The following is a 27,738-nucleotide window of genomic DNA, read 5'->3' as shown; positions in this document are numbered from 1 at the left end:
CAAATTTATGGATTCTTGGATGAGAATGAGATTACATTTTAAACCTCAGAATAGACAGAACTGAGTGGAACTCAGTCCAAGTTGGAGGAGGTAGGTGCTTATTGAAGTTAAGACAAATTCCTGAGATGATAGATTTAGACCTAGAAGGAAGACCATTTAGTAGTCTAACCCCCTCATTTTGCAGATGAGGAAAGTGAGGTGAAGTGAATTGCTATTGGTTACACAAGGTAATAAGTGTCAGAGCTGGGATTCAAACTGGGACTGTGACTCTGAATCCAATGCAGTTTCTCCCTTATGAATTCATATTCTTTGTAGTTCTAACAACAGTCTCTTACTTTTGGAGTTTCTTATATAACAAGGACTGGTTGCATGCTCAGATCATATCAGAATGCTCGAACTAATGCAAATTCATTGCTTATAAAAGTCTGGGGAGCTTGCTCCTGGGATAATCAGGATGACATGTAATGAATAGTTCCTTGGAGAGGCTTTGGATTATGCACAGAAAGATGTAACAGATCCCCTAATATATATTTAGGAGAACCTGGACCATTTTCATTTTATTTGGTTAATCAATCAATCACATCTCTTTGATCCCTTCATTTCCTCACAGTATTTAGGGAGAGACAAATATGGAAACCTTTTCTCCTCTGAGGTCCTGTGACTCTATGAACACAGTCTTGTCTCTCTCTACCTTGGCATTTCTTTCTTCTCATTTTAATAAAGGAATTGGAAAGTGATCTCATGAGTTCTGAAAGTTAAGTAGAGTTTGCTAAAAGTTTAGTATTGATGCCCAAAAGAATGAGAAATAATCTTCAGGACCCAATTCAGAGTGGCAACAAGAAGGGAAAGAACCTACTAGTCATGCTATATCTGAACTTTGAGTTTGGTGGGACCAATGTTAGATAGCAACTGAGCTAAGTCTGAGCCCACTCTAGACTCTGGGGTAATAAAGGAGAACCTCTACCATTAATTGTGTTGGGGAAAATGTTTGTACTTGGGTTCTTGGTTCATCTTTGGAACATGTCTCCCTTTATAAAAGCTAATTGATGTAAAGTAAAATAGAAATGGGGGGGGCTAGTTATTGGCATGTAACTATGTGGAAAGGGGAGAACAAAAATGGTGAGGGCTCAAGCCTTTGGTATCAGAGATGAGAAATTTCTGAGTCTCTCAGGGTACCCCTAAATCCTTGAGGAGGTAATGCAGTTTAACGAGGTGACTTTGGGATGTAGACCAGAGCATTCTTCCTATATTTCAATAATTTGAATTGGGGGTCAAGTAAAACTCAGATAGGGTATTCTTTACAATTTTATACTTTTAAGGATCTCTGTCACCATTTCACTAAAAAGTAGTGTCCAGAATGAACAGCATACTCTAGATATAATCTGATTGGGGAAAATGACTCTTTTTACTGAGAAACAAAATGAAAGATGGGAGTGTTGTGAGGTGATGGGGGAGATGGGAGGGTTTGGGTGTGGCCTCCTGGGTCAGTGTTTTCCAGTGTTTCTGATGGGGAACTGACCAGCTGGACCCTGCTGATAGTGTAGAGCTGGCAGGCAGAGGAGAAGGTCAATTTTTGTCTTGCCTCTGGTAGGAATGGCCGGTTTGGATCATGGAGAGCTCAGTCAAAAAACCGAAAGCCTGGTGTCTTCCTGGGGTCTAAAGAAGGACTGGAACAATCGGTGAGATGATGGATATATACGGGTTTGAGGTTGGAGCAGAGGGAGGGAAGTATATATACCTTCCACTTGAAAATGATACTCTCTGGCTTCTCCTCACATACTGGATCACACACACATATGCACACACATACATACACACACTCATCTCTCTTTTATCCACCTATACCTAGGTAAAGTCACACTCACACACAGATATCCCATGTACATTTCCAGCTTGCCACTTAAACTCCTGCAACACATAAATATAATAACAGCTAATTCGTAATTATAGACACTGACATATCCTAAGGGCTACACACCAGAATTTTACATTCATAGAGCCCTAGCAATAGTGATATGTACTGTCAACTGAGAAAGAGTGGAAGGGGTGGTCATTTTCTAGAATGACCTCCACTTTAAAGTTAAGAGGTAAGATCTTAGAGAATAGAAACTTAAAAAACCTAACCTATATTTTCTGCCATTTTATTTTAACTCTATATTTTAAGGTTTTTACAGTTTTAGGGTTGACACTACACATCATAAAGGTATAATAGCTGAGGACAGAAAAGGGGTTTCTAGATGGGACTAGACATCCTAGTCATCATGGCATAGAGAGTTGTGAGTCTAAGCTCTTTATTTTATGGAATTTTATTCAATCAATTAAAAAACATTAAAGGCTATCAGGAAACTTAAGATTCTCTTAGAGAAAGTATGTGTGTGTGCATGTTTGTGTATGTGTGCATGTGTGTAAGTCATCAGGGGCCAAAATACCAACCCAAAAATGTAAAGGGGGAAGTCATAAATTATAAGAGAGGGCTTCTAATAGGGATGGGAGGCTTGAAAACCCCAGTTCACACCAAAGATGCTACAAGCTCCAGGGTAAGGATTTGCATTTATGTCTTCATCCCCAGAGGCTCCTGGGAGGAGACTGAGAAGGAAAGTGATAAAATTAAAATTGATCAGGGAAAGGGACCAGGAGAAAGAGTCACCTTGGGAAGGAGCTTTTGAAGTCAGAAAGAGAGGACTTGGGAAGAGGTTTATCTCTTGCATTTGACTCCTTCTTCCAGATTCAAAAGGCTCAGAAGTCGGTGCTGCCTTTAGGGTGATTAGTTTTAATTTGCCAGGTTTACCTCCCTTCTTCCTTAGGGGATCTTGTAAGCAGTTGTTCCTCTAGGGACAAAGGGATAAGAGCATTCTATGCCCTAAAGGCAAGTCCTTTGGATTGTTGGTCTCTTGATGAGCAATTAAAATATTCCAGGTTGGGGAATGCTTAGGTAGACTTGAAACCTCTTATATATGGGGGTAGCTAGGTGGCAGCTAGGTGGCAGCTAGGTGGCGCAGTGGATAGAGCACTGTCCCTGGAGTCAGGAGGACCTGAGTTCAAATATGACCTAGCTGTGTGGCCTTGGGAAAGTCACTTAACCCCATTGCCTTGCAAAAACCAGAACCTGTTATATAGCAAATCTTCTGTCTTTTTAATCACCTCTTACCCCCTCCAAGTCCTTTTAATTTTTTTGCTGAAATTTCTCACCAGATACCTCCATTTGCAAAAATATAGATAGAATAAGTGCAAAATAAACAAATAAAAGGTAATTTGCAGTGGGAGGAGGCAGTAGCACTTAATGAATTTGAGGGAGAGCCTCTAGCTGAATTTTGAAGGAGGTGAGGGATTCTAAGGGGAGTAATGAATAGAGCTCTGGGCCTGGAATCCTGACTTGTCTCCCTAAGTTCAAATCTGGCCTCCGATGCTTACTAGCTGTGAGAACTTTGTTTGCCTTATTTTCCTCATCTGTAAAATTAGGAAATGGCAAACTAGTTGAGTATTTTTACCAAGAAAACTCCCAATGGGTTCATGAGGAGTGGGAAAGGACTGAAGAATGGGTGAATGGCGACAGATTGTGAGAGGAGGAGCTGAAGAAGAAATGCATTCAAGGGAGCCAGTCCAAAGGAAAGCTTGCACAAGTGAGGTAGGAAATGGAATATCACGTGTAATGAAGGAAATAAGGATTTCTTAAACACCTGCTGTGAACCAGGTACTCTGTTAAAGTCTTTTCAATTCTGATTTTCACAACAATCTGGGAAGGTGGGAGATGTGATTATTTCCTTTTTGCAATTAAGGCTACTAAGGCAGACTTGCCAGAGTCTCACAGCTAGGAGTGTCTGAGGCTAGTTTTGATTCCAGACTAGTGGGTATCATCTAACTATAGAAAGTGGACCATTTTAGCTGGACGGTGGAAATCATGAACAGGGACAATGTATGATAACCTTAGAAAGGTAAGGAAGGAAGGACAAGGCTGGTGCTCCTAGCTGACTTAGAGACAGCCTCCAGCTGTGGTCAAGAATCCACTCCCTAAAGGTGACACTCACTCTGTGGCTTCCTCCCACCCAATGTCCTGGATTCCTTCTACCATACATCCTTGTGTATCCAAGAAGCAGCACTCTGCTCCCCCAGCATTCCTGACTCATCTCAGGAGAGAAGGGGGGGATACGGGGAGGAAGTCACCAAGGGGAGAGCTGGTTGTTTGGTGGCAGCTGAGCACCCACACACTTCTTCTCCCCCAGGATATTTGTGAACCGCAGCCTGGCCCTGGGTAAGATCAGATGTTTTGGATTCGACATGGACTACACACTGGCTGGTAGGAACTCAGGGCTGGGTATTGGGGAGATTTAGAGATGCAAGAGACCTAAAGAGCCATCTAGTTCACTACTTTCATTTTATAGATGAAGAAATGGAGGCTCAGGAAAGTTAAGATTCCCCTTGTATTAAGTGGTGAGGGCAGAATTTGAATCCAGGGCCTCTGACTCTACATCTTTTCCCTATCTTATTCCTATTCCCACATTCTATTTTAAAAATTTATTTATTTATTTATTTTTCCAGCTACAGCATGGTGTCTTCCACACAGTAAAAGCTCAATAAACATTTATTGAATGAACATGACTGAGACATTATCCATTGGTCACAGGTAGCTACGACAAGAGGGCGGTCCAATGGATAGAAAACTGCTCTTGGAGCCACTTCAAGTGCAATCTCTGCCCTATGACCTAGGGGAATTCACTTAATTTCCCTGTTTTCTAGACAACTCTGTCATAAAACTCTTAAGTGCTAATCTGTCTTGGTGGAGGGAGTTTCCTGATCTGGGACTTCCCAATCCTAAGGAAATCACAGATCCATTCCCTATCTCTACATAAAGGCTGAATTAATTAAACCAACCAGCAGTTGGGTAGATGAATGAATCTCATGTGTGTGGTCTAGGGCATCAGCCAATTAACATTACTCTTCCATCTTGAGGGACTAGAGATATAATAAGTTCAGGCATAGAAAGGACACTAAGTAATTTCATCTACCAACCTCACCCATTTGTTGCTTCTCTTTCCTCACTGAGTATGTGCTGGGTGGAACCTGTGGACACCCATGATTTAGGGATGAAGACAAGGTGTGGATTGAGTCAGTAGGGTAGGGTAGAATAGTGACTGACCTTAGATCTCTGTGGATCCAGCATGAAAGGGGGGGGGGTGTTGGTCAAACCTTTGAGGGAGTCTAGCCCACCTCCTGTGTAGGGAGGAGTCAGGAGGAAGGGGTCAAGGAGTGACTCACCTGGACACACCTGGAGTCAGGCATCCACTTGGGTAGTTAAGAGCTAGGAAGGGGGCTGAGGTTACTTCCTATTAATTTGGTGAATTTACAGTTGAGAAGAGGAATAAACTGAACAATGGAGAGGAAGTCAGAGGCCCACAGAAATAGTTCTTCAATATTACAGGAAAGGCTAGACAAATATTTCTCTAATATTTCTCCTTCAACACTTCCATCCTTTCTTCTTTAGTGTACAAATCTCCTGATTATGAGGCCCTGGCATTTGAACTCCTTCTGGAAAGACTGGTCTGCATTGGCTACCCTCATGAGATCCTCCGCTATGTCTACAACCCCTCTTTCCCAACTAGGTACTGTTCTTCCTTGGTTTCAAGGTCCCCTTCTCCATCCTGGGCCCTTCAGACTTCTCACTACCTCCCCTAGGGAGGGGCAGAAAGGTTAGAAGGGGAGCAAGAAGAGGGAAAGACTTTGGTTTGGGGAGGGGAAAGAAGTAGGCCAGCTTTTCTATAAGGTCATCATCTCCTTTTAGGCTTATTCTATTTTTCTGTATCAAGCCCCATCCTCCCCCACCCTTTTCTCTTGCCCTCCATCTCTTTTCTTCATCTTTTCAGGGGTCTAATTTTTGATGTACTCTACGGCAACCTGTTGAAGGTGGACACCCATGGGAACGTGTTGCTGGCTTCTCATGGCTTTTCCTTCCTCACTGAGTATGTGCTGGGTGGAGCCTGTGGGGCTCTCATGATTTAGGGATGAGGAGAGCAAGGGATCCCAGGATGGTTCATGAGGGAGAAATCCCATTTTTTCCTCTAAGCTAAGGGGTGGAGAGCTCAGTAGGCCTTAGGGGAAAGCAGCTGGATATCTGTTCCATTTGCTCCCTTACTCTGTCCCTCACTTCCCTCAAACTCCACCCCCACCTCAGGGCTGAGATCTGGAGTTATTACCCCAGCAAATTCATTCATCGGGATGACCTGCAAAGATTCCATATTCTCAATACTCTCTTCAACCTTCCGGGTGAGTAGAAACAGGACTAAATCAATCATTCAGGCAACAAATTTGCTACTAGGCCAGACAGTCTAATAGACACTAGATTTATAGAGTCAAAAATGAACTAGGTTTAACTTTCAAGGAGTTCAGAGGGGAGGTAGCTGGGAGAGTCAGATAAACCTGGGCAGGGAAAATCAGAGCAGTGAGGGTGATCAAGTGATGGAAGAAGGATCAGAAAGCTGGGGAATCAGGAGAGAGGATGAGAGAGAAGTCAGAGGAAGAAGCTGAGAGTTTAGAAGAAGCTAGGGGAGTCAGAGGAGGGGCACTCCAAGAGGAGACAGCTGGGGAGATAATGAGAATGAAGAAAACCAAGATTCAGTCATTTAACAAGCACATATTAAATAGCACAGAGGGATCTGAGTAATGCAAGCACAAGTTGTTTGCCTCCTTCCTCCTTAGATGTCTGCTTTTCTTTCTGTCCTTGGTTTGAGTAAACTGGGGCCTGCCTCATCTCTCTCGGGTGTGAGTGTGGGGCGCTGCTCCATGTGAGGATAGGGGGCACAGGTTCCCAGATATGACCAATTCCTTTGTGCTCTCTCTGCAGAAACATATCTGTATGCCTGTCTTGTGGATTTTTTTACCAACTGCTCCAGATACACTAAGTGAGTCTCAGAATCTCTGAGTTTTTGTTTTGGGGCCTCAAATGATGTCACTGAATGACAATTCCTTGGGCCCCCTCCCTCAGCCCTAGTCAACCTTTCACCTTGTCCCCCTCTGTGAGGCATCAAGAGAGAAGCTCCCTATAACGTCTCTAATAACACAATCACTACTCATGGGTATGGTGGCTGAGAAGATAAGCTAGAGTGTAGCCTGCAGTATAGCCACCTCCATGTGTCCCACATTGCATGCCATGGTATAACTGTGTTGTACAGTCATGTCTGACTTTTTGTGACCCTATTTGGAATTTTCTTGGCACTAGGTTGCCATTTCCTTCTCCAGCTCATTTTACGGTTGAGAAAATTGAGGCAGATAAGGTAAAGTGACTTGCCCAAGATCACAAAGCTAGTAAACATCAGAGGTCAAATTTGAATTCTGGTCTTCATGACTCCAGGTCCAACTTTGATCGGCAGTACAATTCTATAAGCCCAGTATAACTTACTTTGCTGTAGTGGGCAACACCCTTTTCCTCTCTCTTCTTTCTTGAGAAAGTTGGAGGTTTCTTCATTTCCCCAGACTCTCTCTTGAATCCTCATTGATCAATAGTGTCATAATTCTAGAAAGACTGTCTGGGGCCTCTGATCCTATCTCCAGAATGTATCAGAGATAGGACTTGAACCCAGGTCTTAGGATCATGAGATCATTGATTAGAGGCCATCTAGTCGAAACCCTTCACTCTATAAATGGGAAAACTGAGGCCCAAGAAGATTATGACTTGTCCAAGGTCATGTAATGAAATCCAAGTGAATAAACAATTATTAAATGCTTAGCTAAATACTAGTAGCTCTACAAATAAAAAGAAAGACAGTTCCTGCCCTCGAGGAGCTTACATTCTAATAGGGGAGACAACACATAAAGGCTAGTCAGCATTAGACTCCACAGTCAGTCCTCTTAACCCTGTGACATGCTGTTGGTTCTCTATCTGCCTATTTTTCCTAGCTGTGACACAGGTTACCAGCATGGGAACCTCTTCATGTCCTTCCGTAGTCTCTTCCAGGATGTGTCTGATGCCATGGATAATGTCCATCAGTCGGTGAGCAGTCCCTGTGCCCCCTCCCACCCACCTTCCAGTTCTGTCTTCATTTCTCCTCTCTTGGATTTTTCATGTTTTTGAGAACCTTGAGTATCCTCTTCCTGTTTAAACCTTCTCTACTAGGCCTCTCCCCATCCAATATTTCTTCTGAAGAAGGGTCTGGCCTGGGTCTTATTGCCTTGCCTCCCTTCCTGTGACCTCCCTGCCTCTGGCCTCCCTTCACCTTCCCTCCTTTCCTCAATACATGTTCATTCCTCTTTTTCAGGGCTGCCTAAAGGAGAAGACCTTGGAGAACTTGGAGAAATATGTGGAGAAGGATGTGAGTGCTGACTCCTTTGTGCTTAGTTTTCTGGAGGTGGCTGTGGAGGGTGGGGAAGAGGACTTTTGCTCTTCCTCATTAGTCCCATCCTGTAGTCTGATACTTGTACTGATGAGGCTGAAGACTACCAATAGGGGCCCAGGGGAATCTAGAAGCCTTATCCTTTACACTGTACTTTCTCTCCGCCTTAGGCCTGCATTCCTCTCCTATTGGGAAAGATGAAGGAAGTTGGGAAAGTGTTTCTGGCCACCAACAGTGACTACAACTACACCAATGTGAGTATTGACTGCTGTAGAGGAGGGGGAGAAAGGCTGACCTCAGCCTCTCTGACTTTACAGGCCCATTTGTGTGGGTGGGGGAGATACGGAGTCAGGAAGACTGGTTCAATCCTTCTTCAGACACCAGGTAGTTTTGTGACTTTGAGGAAATCTCAGACTTAATTTACTCATCTATAAAATGGATATAATCATGATGATATTTGTCCTTCATTCTTTTTTTTTATTTAAGGCAATGGGGTTAAGTGACTTGCCCAAGGTAACACAGCCAGATAATTATTAAGTGTCTGAGGCCAGATTTGAACTCAGGTGCTCCCAACTCCAGGATTGGTGCTCTATCCACTGAACCAGCTAGCTGCCCCGTCCTCCATTCTTGAAGAAGACTATAATCTCAGGGAGGTGATGCCATGACAAGCAGATAAATTAGATTTGAGTGAGGGGTTTGCTGTGCTAAATCACCAACCTCACTTTCTCCTCCAGAGTCATCTGGGTCCAGAGGCCTGATATAAATCAGGCGGATGGACTAGAAGTCTCTGAAGTTGAATTCAAACTCCCCATCCTTCTGACTCCACGTCAGGGCTCTATCCATTGTGCCAACCTAGCTGCCCAATATAATCATAGCACCTATCTAAAGGAGGATCAAATGGGATAATATGTAAAGTCCTTTGGAAACCTTACAAAGCTCTATAAATGCCACTATTATTGTTGTTGCTATCATCATCATCATCATCATCATCATCATCATCATCACTGAATTTGTGAGGTATCATGACAGTTCAAAGAGAGTTGACTTCAGTACTGGCTCTGAAGTCAAAGGCTCCAGTATATACTAAATGTAGCCATTCTCCTTATCCCTGGGCCTCAATTTCCTCATCTGAAAATAAAAGCCCCCAAGGTCCTTTCAAACTCAAGATCTATAACTGAATGATTCTAAGCACTGAATTCAAACTGTACCTATGTCCCATACCGACCTTGTGACTCTAGGCAAGTCTCTAAGAGTTGATAGTAATCTATATTGGTCAAAGGGATTTCTTCACTGGGAATTCCTTAAATGGATGTGACCCCAAAAGAAACTGACCCAATTCTATTTTGCTGACTCTGCTTCTTGATGCATCATACCTGTCCTGAGGGTGCTTACCACCAACCCTATTAGACATTGATAGATCACTGGGAATGAGGTTCAAGTCTTAATGTGGTGCATCTATGTGCTGAGGTGTTTGTGGGAAGGCATATGTGTGGATGTGTCCCCAGGTGTGGAAGAAGGTCTTGAGTGGGATAGGAAGCATGGGGAGATAGTTTGGCAGAAAGGTTCCTAGATTGGGGTGGTCAGATGGGGTGAGGGGACCTGGCTATGTGCCTTGGGCTTTTGTTTCCTTCTCTATGAGGGGATTCATTAAGATGGGTTCTTTTAGGTCTCAAAGTCTGATTTTTGAGACATAATTTCCTGGAAGGATTGCAGGGAGGAGGCAGAGAGTAGGCTTGGGCTATGGTGGTTGTGGATTGCAGACTGACTGATTTACCTCTGGCACCCTGACTTTGCCTCTTGTCCCCTCCAGGCGATCATGACCTATCTGTTTGACTGTGATCAGGTGAGTGCTTCCTTCCTGGGGTGGGGCTAGGGCTGGTTGGGTGTGTTTTTGGGGAGGGAAGGGAGAGTGTAAGGCTCAGGACCTTCCCTCTGTGTTCACAGGTGATCAGCCAAAGGGAACATTCTTCTCAACACCCTAGTTAGAGCCCTCATGTGATGGGGGTGGCCAAGATGTGATGACAGATATGGTTTTATTGTAAGATTACTGGCTAATGAGAAAGAGGATTTAAGTTCAAAACTTTTTTTTTTTGTGAGGCAATGGAGTAAAAGTGACTTGTTCAAGGTCACACAGCTAGTAAGTATTAAGTATCTGGGATTGGATTTGACTCAAGGGCTGATGATTCTATCCACTGCACCACTCAGCTGCTTCTTGGGTTCAAATCTTAACCCTAACCCTAAATGCCTCTAACTCTACTCCTAAAACCCTACCCTGTATGACCTTGGATAAAATACTTGGCCTAAGTTTTCTCCCCTGTAAAATGAGAGGGTTGGATTACATGGAATCTGAGGTCCTTCTAGGTTCTAGGGCCAGGATCCTTTCCTTTCCCCTCTCTGCCAGGTCATGGGAAAGCAACCTGGTGGGGAAACGCCCATAATTGCCACCTCATAAAGTGATTTAAGTGTCAATGGGGCTTTTCTGAAATCCATGGGCACCATGATCCCATAAAACCAAGCAGAATTCGACACAGGTCCAAGGGAGGAGGCTTGACTTTCTAACTTCCTCCCAGACTGGCTAGCGTGGACATCAGAAAACCGGTGGAAAATTTGTAGGATTGTAAATGACCTTGTGGGTCCCTGTGTGTTTAATGGGTGTGTCTGTCTGACTGGACTTGTAGAAATGAGTGATAAAGACCTAATGACACTTTATGGATCATCCAAAGAAGCCTGGTCATTTAGAGTTGGAAGGGGTCTCAGAAACCTAGATCTAATCCAACCTTATCCCCTCCAACCCCCATTTTGCTGATGAGGAAACTGAGACTTAGGGAGGTATATGGATTTGTTCCAGAACAGGCATTAATGGTCACCTGGTTCAACCTCCTTATCTTACAGATAAGGAGACCGAGGTCCAGAAAAAGTCACTTATTAGTGCCAATTAAGGAGTCAGTTAAGATTTGAGCCTAGGATCTTTCATTCTAATTCCAATGCTCTCTCCACTGTATACCTAACCCTTGGGCCTCAATTTCCTCATCTAAAAATGAGAATACTATTACTCAAGACACCTATCTCATAGGCTAGTTGTGAGAGAAGAGCTTAGCAAAACTTAAGTTACGAATTTGGGACATAGCACAATCTAGGTGTTAGCATTAACTTCAGCAGCCTCCCTGGAAGCTGGGAGTGTGTGTGTGTGTGTGTGTGTGTGTGTGTGTGTGTGTGTGTGTGTGTGTGTGTGTGTCTGGGCTCTCTGAATCTGGGTCCCCAATATCTCCCCGCTACATAGGTGGAAGCCTTGCCTCAACCCTGGCAATCCTATTTTGACCTGATTGTGGTGGACACACAGAAACCGCGTTTCTTTGCAGAAGGGACAGTGCTGAGACAGGTCAACACGGTAATGAAGTGGGGACAGAGAATCGTGTCAAGGTGGGTGGGAAGAGTCTAGCTCCATCCACTGTGACTCTTGAGTCAGGGGATTATGATGACTATACTTCCTTTTGGGGAAGTCTTGGTTCCTGCTAATGATCCCCAAAGCTGCAGAGGGCTGATTTAGACCTCTCGTTTGGAGAGGAAGGGGTGAGGCTAAGAATTTGGAGCCCTTCATTCTGTCCAAATCTCCCCATCTTCTCTCTAGAGCTGCAGCTGAAGCTAACTTAATTCATTCTCTCTCTCTCTCTCTCTCTCTCTCTCTCTCTCTCTCTCTCTCTCTCTCTCTCTCTCCCTGTGTCTGTCTCTGTTTCTCTAAATTAATTTTTTTTACTAACAAGCATTTATTTTCTTTCCCTCTCACTAACAAGCATTTATTCATTCATTTCTTTCTTTCCCTCTCACTTTTCTATACCCTTTGATAAGGAGGAAAAATGGAAAAATAAAACCTTTGTAATAAATATGCATAGCCAAACAAAACAAAAAAAAGCAAAGGCCACCTTGGCCATGTGCACATATGTATGTCTCATTCTGCACCCTGAGTCCACCACCTCTCTATCAAGAGGTGGGTAGTAAGCTTCATCCTTGGTCCTCTTGGATTGCGGTTGGCCATTGAGTTGATCAGAGTTCTTACATCCTTCAAAGTTATTTGTTTATACAATGATCTTGCTTTTGTATAAATTAATTTCCTGATTCTGCTTATTCTTCTGCATCAGTTCATATTAATCTTCCCAGGTTTCTATGAAATTTTCTCTTTCATCATTTCTTATAGCAAAATAATTCCCCATTACATTCAGATCCCCCCCCTTTCAGATCTCCCCATCAGCAGGAGTATCTCTTACTTCCTCAGGGTTTGGGGCTCCTGGCTTTAATGACCACTTTGATTCCCCTGTCCAATCTCTACTAGGACTCAGGAAAGCTACGAATTGGGACCTACACTGGACCCCACCAACATTGTGCAGTCTACTCTGGAGGTCAGATTTCCTTCTCAGCCATAAGCCCCCTTGATCCCTTCCTCAGACACTGCTCCATAGCTTCTACCTTTATTGTCCTGGCTGGGGAGGCGGGGTGAGGTATGTGGGAGGAAATCTTTCTTTACAGACTGCCTCTTCACAATACTCAGAACTATGGAAAATTCCCATATGTTATAGGGTCTAAGGACCCCTTTGCAATTACATCAGTCCCAGAGAAGAAGGGTGCTAAGGGGAGGGAAGGTAACCTCTACTCCTTCTTTTGGGAACCAGGCTCATCAGATGTTGTATGTGATCTGCTTGGAGTAAGGGGGAAGGACATTTTATACATTGGAGACCACATCTTTGGTGATATTCTTAAGTCTAAGAAGCGGCAGGGCTGGCGTACCTTCCTCGTGGTACCTGAGCTGACCCGGGAGTTAACTGTCTGGGCCCAGGAGAATGGTGGGTAGAACTGGAGAAGGAAGATGGGGAGGAGAGAGTGAGATAAAGAGGAGCACTTAGCATTATTGAAGAGGGTGAAGGTTGGAGATTGGCCCTTGGACTTTGCTACAGGAAGTTGAGGGTGAACTGGTGAGGTTAGGGCCAGTATGACAAAGGACACCAGTGTATCTCATTTTCCAATATGCACCTGAAGGGTTGGGTGGCCAGAAGAGAAGGATCTGAGCACTCCAAGGGCTCAATTTATGATTCACCCTAGAGACATTTTTAAGAGGGGGAGAGGTGAGGAATTGAACACAGTATGAAAGATATGGCATTCCAATATTGTGAGATTATTTATTACTCATCTCCTTAGCTTCTCCTCTGACTAGGCAGACTGGTGGAAATGTAATGTTTCTGAGATGAGAAGTAGATAAAATTCACTATACAATTCAACAAACATTTAAATTTTTTTTAATAGTATTGATATCTATTGTTTTTACATCATCTTCTTTTGTCAATATCTCTCCCTCTCCTCAACTCTTTCCTTGAGTTCATCCTTTAAACAGAAGGTGTGTAATCTCCCCCTTGGAGGGGCTATAGATAGATAGACTTTAGGAAGGCTTGGTTTGGAAAAAAATTACAAAAGAAAAAAATTATAGTATTTTTATTTTTAGTTTTTGCAAGGCAATGGGGTTAAGTGGCTTGCCCAAGGCCACACAGCTAGGTCATTATTAAGTGTCTGAGGTCAAATTTGAACTCAGATCCTCCTGACTCCAGGGCCAGTGCTCTATTCACTGCACTACCTAGCTGCCCCAGAATGTTTTAATTTTCACTAAACTCTAACTAACACTTGGCATTTCCTTCAATTATTCAAAGCATTATTCTGAGAAGGGCCCCATAGCCTTGCCATGTTGCCAAAAGGGTCAGATCACAGAAAAGGTGAACTCCTTCTTCAAGCTAACGAATAAAAAAAGAAAACTGAAACAAGAAACAGTTCAACAAAATTAATTAGCACATCTGCTAAATGAGATGGTTCAAATTGCATCCCTTCTAATATCCCATAGAGATCCTGGGTGCTTCATTTTTACATTTACTCCTACCCCAAGGCAGTGAGCTGCAATGTGCAATGTGGAAGTCTGAGCACTTCCACAAGTATAAAGGGGTTGGAGGAGGGGTAGGGCTTAGACAGAGTTTGTTTGAAAAAGACCTGGGGTAGTTAGTAGATGGCAAGCTCCATAGGAACTGACTTGTGTTATTCAAGATAGATAATGAGATCTTGGTCTTCATTAGAGGTATAATGCAGGTCATAGGACCAAAGTCTCCTATCTATTGCACTGTGCTCAGGTCTAGGTATCACCCTTTACAAAGGAGGCTGATAAGCAGGCAGGCATGCAGAGGAGGGCAACCTGCAAAGTGAAGGGCCTGCAATCAATGACACATGAGGATTGATGTGATGGGAGAGCTGACTTTGAATAAGTGGCATAGGTTAGAACAATGCCTTGCCTTGGAAGGGAATGATTTTCCTCTTCCTGGAGGTCTTTGAGGAAAGGCTAATGGAATATGAGTTGGATGGGCTGTGTTAGGAATTCTTTTTCAGATATGGGTTGGATCAGATATGGGTTGGATCAGATATGGGATGGCTTGTTGAGGTCTCTCCCGACACTCAAGTTCAGTGATCTCGTCATTCTCCTGCAAGCAGAGTTGGCCTGAGGGCCAAGTTGGCCACAGCAGTAGCAGCAGGAAGAATAGGGGGTACTGGGAGGGTAATTGGGAGCTTCATCTGATCCCTACTGATTTCTTGTTATTTCCCAGAGCTGTTTGAGGAGCTGCAGAAGCTGGAGATGTCTTTGGCGGAGTTGTACCAGTGAGTGAGCTTCAAGGTCCTCCTTGGGGAGGAAGATAGATTGGATGGGGAAGAGATAAAGAAAGGACCGAAAGGGTTAAAGGGATAGTCTCCTGGGGATGCCCTGTCTTGCCCTGATCCTATCATAATCATGTTTTTAAAAGCATAAAATTTTGGGGGCAGCTAGGTGGCACAGTGAATAGAACACTGGCCCTGGAGTCAGGAGGACCTGGGTTCAAATCTGATCTCAGACACATAATAATTGCCTAGCTATGTGACCTTGGGCAAGTCACTTAACCCCACTGCCTTGTTAAAAAAAAGAAAAAGAAAGGAGGTGGGATTTTAGATTTATAAGGATCCTAGAATTTCAGACAGAGTGGGAACAACCCTTAGAAGTCATCCAACCCAATCTCATACCGCCATTTTATGGATGAGGAAATGAGGCTAGCCTTGTGAGGAAGCACCTAGACTCAGTTTAGGTTGCCTTCTCCCTCCACCCACTGATGAGGTCTCCACAGCCACCATTTTGGAGTTCAAGCCAGACCTTGGTGAGAAAACCAATTCTACTAAAATTCAAAGAAGGCAATGAGATCTTGGTCTGCACTAGAGGTGTAATGCAGACATGAGGAGGTAATATTCTCATAGGACTAAAGTCTCCTATCAGTAGCACAAAGCAGGGTGATAAACGGCAGGAGAAAGAAGAAAGCTGTACTTGATTTGGAAAAAAAAATACCAAAGAAAATTTGAGCGATCAGAGAAAAGCAATTCTACTAAATCACAATTCTCCAAATACTGATTGAAGGGCCCTTGCTCTAGTGTGAAGCCTTGAGTTTGCAAGATCAGGGACTAGGAGCTCCAAGCCCGCGTCTTCATTGTACAGAGCAAAGGGCAAGAGGATAGGAATGGATGATAATGGAGGTCCTAAATCGACTAGGAAATAGTATCTTCTCTGTCTTAAATGTGGTCAGTGAGCTTGAAGGGGAAAAATATCTTTATTTTCAATAACCTTGAATTGAAATTAAATATTTTCTTTAACTTTGGCTTGGGGGGAAACCCCCAACCCAACCCAACACTATTCAGAGAAGGGGTCCATGGGTTTCAGAAGATTGCCAAGTGGGTCTGTGACTTCAGAAAGATTAAGGACCTCATCCTAAAGAGAGTGCTGGAAAGTTAGATGTCCACCTGGGTCACGCAGACCCTTGTATCAGAGGTGAGACTTTCACTTAGCTATTCCTTGTTCAAAGACCTGATTGACTTCTCTATCTACTGTAATGAGCAGCCTCTTTGAACAGACACAGGCAATAATCAGAATAACTGACATTTTTACAATACTCTGATACCTGAAAAACCTTTAACTTAGGATAGTTTATTTGGACCTAACAACAGCAGAGATATTTTAAGTGTTATTCCCAATTTAGAGATGGAGAAACTGAGTCTCAGAAAGTTAAAAATGCATATGTATAGCCCACAGAATTCAGTCATACATAATGTGATTCTATGGGAATCAGGGAATGGAGAGGTGCTTCCAGGGGCCTTACTAACAGCTATTTGGGGGCAGTGATCTCTGAGACCCATGGTCACTGCCTTTCTTTCCTACTAAGGCACATGGACAAGAATTGCTGTGAGCAAGAGGACATCAGCTTCACCAAGAGAGAGATTCAGGTAACAGCCTGGGGGAGCAGTGTGTGTGTGTGTGTGTGTGTGTGTGTGTGTGTGTGTGTGTGTGTGTGCCCATGTGCTGATCTTCCCTTAAGCTTTCATTTTTCCTCCGGGGTAGGGGACCTTGCTGGTCAGGGAGTGAGGTTGCCATCTGCCTCTCCTTGACTGCCACTACCCCCTGCTGGCTCTATAGTCAAATAACTTCGAGCTTCAGACTGGTCAGGAGGTTCTAAGATTGAGACCTTGCTGTGTGGCAAGCCACTTAACCCCATTGCCTTGCAAAAACCTAAAAAAAAAAAAAGATTGAGACCTTGAAGGACCAAGAGGCCCCTGAACCCCTTACTAAAATTCAGCACACTTCTCACTCTGCCCCAGGTCCCAAAGTGGGACTCAGGGTCCACAACTGAGTGTGGCAAAGTGAGATTTTTGGCTCCATTTAGCTTCCTAACAGTCTTGGTTCAATGGCAAGAGTTTTTATAGCAGTTATAGTTTTTAAGATTTGTGAAATAATTTATCAATGTTTTCTTATTTGAGAGGTAGTGAGTGTGTTTGTACATCTATCAATCCATCCAATTGGTATATCCATCCATCTATCCATCCATCTATCCATCCATCCATCCATCCATCCAGCCATCCAGCCATCCCTCCATCCATAGCACTGGCCTTGGAGTCAGGAGGACTGGAGTTCAAGTCCAGCTTCAGATACTTTACTATCTGTGTGACCTTGGGCAAGTCACTTAACTCTGATTGCCTCACATTCTGAGTCATCCCCAATTGTCCTGATTCATATCTGGCCACTGGACTTAGATGACTATGGAGGAGAAAATTAGGCTGGTGACTTAGCACAGTACCCCCTCACTCAAGTTCAATTTATGTGTTTGTCATGGCATCACCTTCCTAACGTCAAGGTCTTTTTCAAGGTCTGGCTTGAACCCCAAAATGGTGGCTATGGAGACCTCATAAGTGGGTAGAGAGCGAAGGCAGCCAAAACTGAGTCTAGGTGCTTCCTCACAAGGCTAGCCTCATTTCCTCATCCATAAAATGGCGGTATGAGATTGGGTTGGATGACTTCTAAAGGTTGTTCCCACTCTGTCTGAAATTCTAGGATCCTTATAAATCTAAAATCCCACCTCCTTTCTTTTTTTTTTTTTAACAAGGCAGTGGGGTTAAGTGACTTGCCCAAGGTCACATAGCTAGGCAATTATTATGTGTCTGAGACCAAATTTGAACTCAGGTCCTCCTGACTTCAGGGCCAGTGTTCTATCCACTGTGCCACCTAGCTGCCCCCAAAATCCCACCTCCCACAGGAAGCCTCCCTAGCCCTTCTTCATTCTGAACCTTCCCTCTGTTATTTCCTGTCCTCTAGATGGCTTGTTTGTCCGTACCGGTTTGCTTGTTGTCTCCTCCATTAGATTATAAGCCCTTGAGGATAGGAACTGTCTTTTGCCCCTTTTCCTATCTTCAGTGCTTAGTACAGGCCTGGTATATAATAGATGTTTAATAAATGTGTATTAGTTGCTTGATGGATTGGTTGCTGTAGGTATTGTCATTCCCACTTTTTGGATGATGATGATACTGAGGCTAAGAAAGGATGAGTAAAATAGGCCACACACCCAGAAAGTATCTCAGGTGGGAGCTAAACCCAGCACCTTCTGACTCAGGGCTCAGCACAATGGGCCAAGGACTTGTGGGTTCAGGCTTAGGTAGGTAGATCCCCAGCAGGTAGCTGGTGCAGTGTATAGAGTCCTGAGAGCCAGGAAGATCTGACTTCAAATCCAACCTCAGACACTTGCTGGCTGGACAAGTTACTTCACCCTGTTTTCTTCCATTTTCTCATCTGTGAAATGGGAATAGCAGTGCCTGCGTCCCAAGGGTTGTTGTGAGGATCAAATGAGATCCTAGCTATAAAGTTACTCAGTGTAGTGTCTGACACATATTAGATGCTATACATACATGAGCTATTTCAGCAGCAGCAGCAGCAGCTTTATCACCAATACCACTATCACCACCACCATCTCTATCACCACCATCACCACCATCATCATCACCACCACCATCCTCATTGTTATAGGGACAGTCTCAACACCCTGTCTCATCATCCAATACCAGTTGCTACCACTGCTCATTCTAACTAGGCCTTAAAATAACAGGGGATTGAGAATGATGGTGATGTCTCAGAGTGAGATCCTGGCCCGGGAGCATGGTGCCCTGGGATTTCTTACCTGTGTCATTTTTCTCCCAGAGGGTAACCCGGGAGATGGACCTTTGTTACAGCAAGATGGGAAGCCTGTTCCGTTGTGGATTCCGCCTGACGCTGTTTGCCAGCCAGCTGATGCGTTATGCTGACCTCTACTCTTCGTCCATCCTTAACCTCCTGCATTATCCCCTCAGCAGCCTGTTCAGGGCTGCACCAGTGCTGGTGGGTGAACCTGTTGAGAGCCTTAACAGGGGAAGCTAAAATGGTGGACAATGAAGGGGGCTTGAAATGTCGAGTAGAAGAAAGGGATTCTAGTCAGACGGCAGCTAGAGGGGACCCTAGTGCACAGATAGCATAGACCTGAGTTCAAATGTGACCTCAGACACTTTCTAGCTGTGTGGCCCTGGGCAATTTACTTAATAATTCCATCTACCTCAGTTCCTCACCTATGAGAGGAATTGGAATGGAAATAGCAAAATGGTTATAGAGGATTTGGTTTCTAATCCTGCTTTTGACACTCCCTGTGTGACCTTAGACAAGTCACTTCCATTCCCTCTGGGTCTCAGTTTCTTCTCCTTTCCATGATCATGATGCTAATTTAAAGTCTAATAAGTGACCTCAGGTGAGGCCATGGCAAGGCTCTAGGACTGATGGCCTTTCCCATATCTTTTAGGAAGAGGTTATTCACTCTTTTAGGATAGCTAGGTGGTACCATAGTGTGCAGAATACCAGGCCTGGAGTTAGGAAGAAGCTGAGTTCATATACAACCTCAGACACTTCCTAACTGTGTGACCCTGGGCAAGTCACTTCACCCTGTTTGCCTCAGTTTCCTCATCTATCAAAAGAGTTGGAAAAGGAAATAAATCACTCTGTTGTCTTTTTTTTAAAAAATCAAGGCAGTGGGGATAAGTGACTTGCCTAGGGTCACACAGCCAGGCAATTATAAGTGTCTGAGGGCAGATTTGAACTCAGGTCCTCCTGACTCCAGGGCCAGTGCTTTATCCACTGTGCCACCTAGCTGCCCCCACACTCTAGTGTCTTTGTCAAGAAAACCCCAAATCAAGGCGTAAGGAGTTGCCACATCTCGTCCTTTCCTTCCTGAGGTCTTCCTGTGCTCTTCTCTCCTTCATAGTCCCTGTTGGGCATTGATCCCTTCTCTCTCTAGGGAGAGGTGGTGGCAGCATCAGCCACCATGGTGGTTGAGTTCCATCATTTTGAAGCTCCCTCGAGCTGTCGTACTATTCACCCAAGTGGCCACATATCCCATCTTCCTTCTCTTTCCTTTAGATACCTCATGAATCTGTGGTGGAGCTAGAGAGGGGTGCTCAGGACCCAGAGAAGAGCCAGAGGGTGAGTAGCCAGAGGTTTTAGCACTCAGAAGAGAAGCTGAGGAAGGAGGTGGTGAGGAAAGAGCAAGATGTTGCATTAAGATGGATCTGCGAACCCCCAAGCACTGGCTTAGTCATGGCGGTTGGATTGGCCTTGCCCACTGAGGAGCTTTCTTTCCAGCTGTATGTGTAGAACTTCGGGATGAAGTAGGACTAGCTTAGAGGATCAGCCTCTTGGCGGGGTGGCTCATGAATGGGAAGGGGCAGCGTAGATATGCAATCAGTATATGCTTAATCAATTATTTGAATAATTAACAACATAATTGAATCTTTAATTTTAATAATTTAAAATATATTATCTTTATATTCCTGGGTTCTCGAAATAGCCAATGAAAACAGTTGAAAACAAGCCTCCAGGGGTGACTAGGTGGTGTAGTGGATAGAGCAAAGGCCCTGGAGTCAGGAGGACCTGGGTTCAAATCCAGCCTCAGACACTTAATTACTTAGCTGTGTGGCCTTGGGCAAATCACTTAATCTCACTGTCTAGCACAAACTAAAACAAAACAAAAAAGAAAAGAAAACAAGCCTCCAGCGATTCAGAGAGAAAAACTCTGCCAAGCATGAGTTGAAGTGCATTTTGCCTCATGATGCTGACATGATCACTCCTAGGGAAATGCTTCCTCCTTGTGGACCACTCTTACCTATGGCATGGACACCTAAGTGTTATAGAGAAAATGCTAGGCTTGAAGTGAGGAAGACTGGGATTCCAATCCTACCCTAGATGTGTGATTGTGGAAATGTCACTTAAAAGTCCCTATGGCTCAGTTTTCTCATCTGTAAAATGGATTGGCTTGATGACATCTAAGGTCCCTTCCAGTTCCAAATCTAGGATTTTATGAATTGAACTTTGGTCCTCTGCCGCTACTTGCCCACGTGTAGCTTAATTCCCTCACCTGTTGCCATAGTGCTGCTTCTAACGTACCTCACCTTTTTCTTCTTTCTTCCCTCAGTAGTTTCCTCTTGCCCTGTAACTATACCTGAAGGGGAAATTGTAAAGTCCATCCTTGCTGCTCCCCCCTAGGGAAAATAGTCTTACTTATAGTCCATTGGATTGACTTAGGGTTAGATTGACCATAGATTGTTAATTTTGGGGGGGGCACAGTTCATTCTATTGTTGAAGAAAAAAATTTCTGTTTTAGGCACAAGTCTGCCAGAAATAATTTTATTTCTTTTAACATTAACCCAGTATCTAAATATTTCTACTTTGGAAAGAGAGATATCTCAATTGGTATAGTTGTCTCCCTCTCCCCCACATATTTCTCTAAACTAAGAAAATTTGAGCTAATTTAAGAATACTGAATAAAGGGCTAGAATATGTTAAAATACAGTTTGGGGTTAACATTCTATAACAATACTCCCAGGTCACTTCCTTTCTTAACTACTCTCTTCTTGCATACCCCTGGAATAAACAAAGGGATCACCTCCCAGTGGTGGTTCAGAATTGTTTTGGGAGATGAACAAAGGAAAGATTTGCCTACATGGCAGTCCATGGTCCAATCACTGGGTAGGGGGAGGCAATATTCTTACCATCTTTAATGGTGGGGACTCGTGCATTATTCCTTCAGAATCTATTCAACAGTGTCCAGTGCATAACAGACCTAAGAGGATGGAAACTGGACCTCTGCCACATAGTAGACACTTCATGTTTATCCACCTGTGATCACAGTGGTCACTAGGGCATTCCTTCCACTCTTCACAACAACCCCTATTTTGCCACTTATAAAGTGACCCAGAGAGAGCTTAAGTGACTTGGTTGGATTTATACAGATAGTATATATGAGGCCCAAGAGATAATTGTAAAATGAAACAGAACTTCTAGATGGCCTTCGGTGGAAATTTTCTAATATCTTATTTTCTGTCTCATCAGAATCTGCAGGGATTCATGGAGGGCAACGAGAGCTGTGAAGCCTGAGAAACTTAAGGATAACTGAGCCATCTGCTGGTTTACAAAAATTATGCCCAGATTTCCTCATCTGAGGCATTTCTGGATTATTTTCAGACTTGGGGGGCATGGGCGTGCATGTGCATGTGGAGGGTGGGTAGTCAAATTAAAATTTATTCACCACCTAAGACAAAGTAAAAAAATAAAATGGGACCTAGTCCTGAGACACACTCATTCTACTGAGGGATGGGGAAGATTATACCTATACAAGAATAAATAGATGAAATACAAAGTATTAGGGAAGGGGCAAACACTCACATGGGGAGGGGGTGCGAGGGGCTGGCTATTTAGTTGGAGCCTGGAGGCACCAGCAGACAGGACCGTGAAAGTTGCTTTTATTTCTAAACATTTATTTTGAGATATAATTTCTTTGCACTGATAGTCTGTTATTAGGATTAGAAGCATATGCTTTGTAATCTGCTCTTTCTAGATGATTATTGAAAACATTAGATGAGGCACTCTTAATCATACTTTTGAACTTATTAAAATCAAATCACAATCATTTTGAACTTGAACCTCATTCATCACTGGCGTGGAGTACTTTGGCCTGTGGACTCACAGATGTAATTTGGCTTAACTAAATCTGAAGAACTGGGAGGGGAGAGAATTCAATGGGCTGTAAACTCAACACTGAAATTATTAGGCAAGAAGCAAGGTAGTGTAGTGGGCAGAGTTGGAATAGCAAGTCCTGAAGATCTAGGTTCAGATCCTACCTTTGATACTCAATAGCAGCATGTCCCTAGTCAGGCACCTGATCTCTCTCAGGCTCAGTTTTCTCATGTATAAGATGGGGAGAATGCTACCTATTCACATAACTGCTTTTCAAAATCCGAAACTATCTGACAAAGTTTTCTTTGGGGAGAATTTAAAGGAAAAATCTGAACCAATGGTTTTCCTGGGTGGAAACTCTTTTGATTAACATTATTTTTAAACAGTTCAACTGGAAGGAATCTAGTCTAACCTTTGATTTATTCATTTTTGAAAAATAAATTTATCTTTCCAAATACATGTTTTCAACAATGGTATATTTTTTAAGGTTTCCAGTTCTCCATTTTTCTCTCTCACTCTCCTTTTCCTCCCCCTTCCCCTAGACAGAGTAATCTAATATAGGTCATACATTGTATTAACTATGTTACACCTATTTCCATATTAATCATGTTGTGAAAGAAGAATCAGAACAAAAAGGGAAAAAAACCATGAGGGGAACAAACATAAAATAAAATTTAAAAACTGAAAATAGAATACTTTGGTCTGCATGCAGACCTCGTAATTCCTTCTCTGGATGTGGATAGTATTTTCTATCACAAGACCTTAAGAATTGTCTTATTATGCTGCCAAGATGATCAAGTCCCTCACAGTTGATCATTAAAAGATGTAACTATGTCTATTATTCTGGTTTAGCTCACTTCACTTGGCATCAGTTCATGCAAATCTTCCTAGACTTTTCTCAAGTCCAGTCATTACATTCAAATACTACAATTTCTTCAGTCATTCCCCAACTGATGAACATCCCCTCAATTTTCAATTCTTGCCATTATAAAAAGAGCTGCTATATTTTTGTATATGTGAGCTTTTTACCCTTTCTTATCTCTTTGGGATACAGACCCGGTAATAAATTTTTGATTTTTGAATTTTATTGAATTTTAATATTTTTTTCTCTCAATTACATGGAAAGACAATTTTAAACCATTTTTAAAAACAATTTTCTCCCTTCTCTCTCTCTAACATCATTTGGGAAGGCAAATGATTTGATAAAAGTTATAAATGTGCAGTAATATAAAACAAATTTCCATAATAGTCATGTTGTAAAAATCCCAAGAAAGATACAAGTAAAAAATAGTATGCTTCAATAGGCACTGAGATTCTGTCAGTTCTCAGAAGTCCTTTAGAATTTTCTTGGATCATTGTAATGAATGGTTAAGTCGTTCACAGTTGATTATTGTACAATATTCTTACTGTGTATGATGTTGCCCTGGTTCTGCTTATTTCACTTCAAATAGGTTTTTCTGAAAACATCCCACTATCATCTACCACAATTTGTTCAGCCATTCTCCAAATGCACAGTATCCCTTCAATTTCCATTTTTTTTTTGCCTTCACAAAAAGAGCTGTTGTGTTTTTGTACAAATAGGTCTTTTTTTTAAAGGTTTTTGCAAGGCAATGGGGTTAAGTGGCTTGCCCAAGGCCACACAGCTAGGTAATTATGAAGTGTCTGAGGCTGGATTTGAACTCAGGTCCTCCTGACTCCAGGGCCGGTGCTTTATCCACTACACCACCTAGCTGCCCCTACAAATAGGTCTTTTAAAAATTTCTAACACCTTTATTTTATAGATGAGGAAACTGAGACCTATTTCAGTGACTTATAGCTGCTGGGTGTGATGGACCCAGAGACAGAAAGATCAATTCAGATCCTGATTCAGATCCTTAGTGACACAGGGCAAGTCATTTAACCTTCGTCTGCCTCAGTTTCTTCAAATGTAAAAAAATAGCATCTACCTTTCAGGGACACTATGAGGCTCAGATGAGATGATCTTGGTAATGTGCTTTGCAAACCTTATTAAAGTTAGCTATTATTCATCAAGGTCAGCTAGGTGGTGAAGTGAAAAGAGTGCTAGGCATAAGGTGAAAAAAAAAACCCTCATCTTCCCAAGTTCAAATTTGGCCTCAGACTGTCAAATGAGCTGGAGAATGAAAGGAAGAACCATTCTAGTGTCTCTGCTAAGAAAACTCCAAATGGGATCATGAAGGGCTGGGCACAAGTGAATAACAGCATTGGCTTGCTAGAGGAGAGTCAGATGGTAACTGCAATGATAAAAGGACTACCAATAGGTTCATACCTTGTAAGGCCAATTTGGGGGATATTGGAGACAAAATGAAGAAGAGGAGCACGCAGATGTCTAGGGTATTTTAAGGGTTTTTAACTTATTTTCTTTTTTTGGTCTTCAAGGTCAGAATTGAGAGTAATGGAAGTTCCAAAGACTTAGTGATATTTATATGGCATTTAGGTTCTATTTTTCTCATTTTCCTGAAATAGAGGCAGGTCAGATGACATGTTCATGTCCATACCTAGGGAATATCTGAAGTAGGCTTGGATCCACTGTGCCACCAGCTGCCTAACTAGAATTAGGCTTGAGGTAAGAAAGTGCCTCCTAAGAGAGCTGTCCCAAAATGCAGTGGGATGCTTTGGGAGATGGTGGGTTCCCCCTGGCTAGAAGCCTTTAAGGAGAGGTTGGATAAAGTATAGAACGAGGAATTCCTTTTCTGGTACTGGCTGGACCACCGTTAACCATTGAAGTCTGGATTCTTGTATCACCTTGATCTTCTCTTGGGGGTCATGAGTCCACTGAGCAACCTCTAGAATCTATCAAATTTTAAGTGAAATTCACAAAAAAATATATAATTTAGACTAGAGGAATGTGGGGTAGTAATTCTTTAGATCTTCCAGGCAAAAAAGATTCCGACAAAAAAAAAAAAAACTTTGACAATGCTAGTTCACCCCATTGATTTTGGCCTGGTTTTGATCTGCACATTAAGCCCCTTTGGTGAAATGAAGTCATTTCTTCCTTTACTCAGATTTCTCTGTCCAATCCCACTGAAAGATTGATAATAAAGGAACCCTTGTCTCTCCTCTACCTTTCCATCTCTTTTGGGGAAGATAAAACAAGATTTGCAAAAGGATTTAGGTATGTTTTTTACAACATTTATAAAGGTTGGGGGAAAGTGGAAGCCTGTTTTTATGAACCTGATATCTCCACTTCTCCTGATGAGGAAACAGAGGCTGAAAAAGATCAAGAAATTTGTCCAGGGGGAGGCTAGGTGTCATAGTGGATAAAGCACCGATCTTGGAGTCAGGAGTACCTGGGTTCAAATCCGGTCTCAGACACTTAATAATTACCTAGCTGTGTGGCCTTGGGCAAGCCACTTAACCCCATTTGCCTTGCAAAAACCTAAAAAAAAAAATTTGTCCAGGGTCATATAGTCAGTAAGTATGAAAAGGCAGACTGTAGGCCTTGGATGACATGGGAGCTAAAATTCCATCCTCTGGAGAGAATCACCAAATGTCAAAGGGTGAGGAAACTTCTTCCTCCCAGTGCACCAAGCCACATTTCTTGTAGCATTTTAGAGTCAGTCAACAAGTTTATTATCCCTAAAAAGACAGTTAGGTGGTACAATGGATAGATGGAATATTGGGCCTGGAGTCAGGTAAACTGTTGGTTGGTTCTCCCTGAGACACCCTGGGCAAGTTATCTTCTGACAGCCTCAGCTTCCTTATCTGTAAAATGATAATAGCATGTCTTCCAGGATTGTCGTGAGGACTGTCTGGCATTCAGTAGGCACTAAATGAATGTTTATTTCCTTCAACTTGAGTTTCATGCTTTCCAGCATCAATCTTGAAATTTTCCAAAGCTCCTAGTGTGTTTGTGTGCTTTCTGAATATTAGCTGATCTTGACTGCAATGTCATTTGAAGTCATAAAAATTCAAGATTGTCAATCATTAAAACAAGGTCTTACAAGAAATTGTAACTAAGCTAGAATAAGGAGAAAAATGAATACAATACAGGATACAGCAGCTCATAAACTACCTGCCCCCATCCTGGGCCAATTTTATTAATTTCAATTTCAAGTTAGTTCTTTAGCTTATTTCTAGCTTAGTTTGATTTTTATTAGAACAGTGATAAATTTTATCCAGAAGTCTTTCCAAATGATTGACCTGTCAACTTCAGACACAGAATTAAGTGATCGTGAGTGGTGATATAAACAGTAGCAAATGATTATTTTGGGAAAATTTTCTAGCTAGACTGTCTTCCTTGAACTGTATTAAGCACCATTAGAACAAACTACAATTAAGTTATTAAATATTATTAAAGTCACTATTTAAAGGTAAACAATGGTTTGAAAAGATTCTCTGCTGTGGCTGATACCAGTTCTTTTAATGAAACAAATACATTACCTGCTAGGAGCTGACTGAACTACTACACTGGCTATGTTTTAACAACTGGCTTGCAAAATTCCAGAAGATGTAACAATCAGTTCTCAGGAGCCAGTATGAATTAGTTTTAGTATACCATGGTAATATACTTTATAATTCCTGCCAGGAGGGGAAGCAGCAGGCCAAAATCTTGGCCACTCTAATCAGCTACAATTATGTTAATCTGTTCCCTTAAATATCATTTATTTAGGTGAAGTAATTCTATACATACATTTATATACACACACATACATATGCATGTACCTATAGTTATCTGTGTAAGTACATATATATGTATATATATATATATATATATATATATTCATCCATTCATCCACCCATCCATCCATTTGTCTATCCATCTACCCATCATCTGTCCGTCCATCCATCCATCCATCCATCCCATTCTATCCATCCATCCATCCATCCATCCAACCATCATCTGTCCATCCATCCATCCATCCATCCATCCATCCATCCACCCATCCATCATGGCAGTCTTGATGTGGCTTGCAGGGAGGCAAACCTATTTCTAGCCTCTCCTCCCTGTCACTTCCACAAGGGAATCTGATTCCTGCCAGGAGGGGAAGCAGGTCAAAATCTTGG

General features: G+C 42.6%; 1 protein-coding gene across 1 annotated transcript; it reads left to right on the top strand.

The window, feature by feature from the left end:
- On the top strand, positions 1-22,328 carry NT5DC4 (5'-nucleotidase domain containing 4). Its single transcript, XM_074222727.1, has 19 exons — positions 1-90; positions 1,592-1,679; positions 4,221-4,294; positions 5,480-5,597; positions 5,859-5,954; positions 6,167-6,258; positions 6,836-6,893; positions 7,888-7,981; positions 8,247-8,300; positions 8,492-8,575; positions 10,132-10,164; positions 11,602-11,709; positions 12,649-12,715; positions 12,986-13,156; positions 14,948-14,999; positions 16,580-16,640; positions 18,880-19,056; positions 20,122-20,184; positions 22,090-22,328. The coding sequence occupies exons 2-19, from the start codon at positions 1,594-1,596 to the stop codon at positions 22,132-22,134; spliced, it is 1,533 nt and encodes a 510-aa protein (XP_074078828.1). The 5' UTR covers positions 1-90; positions 1,592-1,593; the 3' UTR covers positions 22,135-22,328.
- The last annotated feature ends 5,410 nt before the right edge of the window (positions 22,329-27,738 follow it).

This window comes from Macrotis lagotis, chromosome 1, assembly GCF_037893015.1.
Source record: "Macrotis lagotis isolate mMagLag1 chromosome 1, bilby.v1.9.chrom.fasta, whole genome shotgun sequence".
In the NCBI taxonomy this organism is placed as follows: domain Eukaryota; kingdom Metazoa; phylum Chordata; class Mammalia; order Peramelemorphia; family Peramelidae; genus Macrotis; species Macrotis lagotis.
The sequence above is the reverse complement of the archived record's forward strand: the minus strand, read 5'-3'. Positions and strand labels throughout refer to the sequence as shown.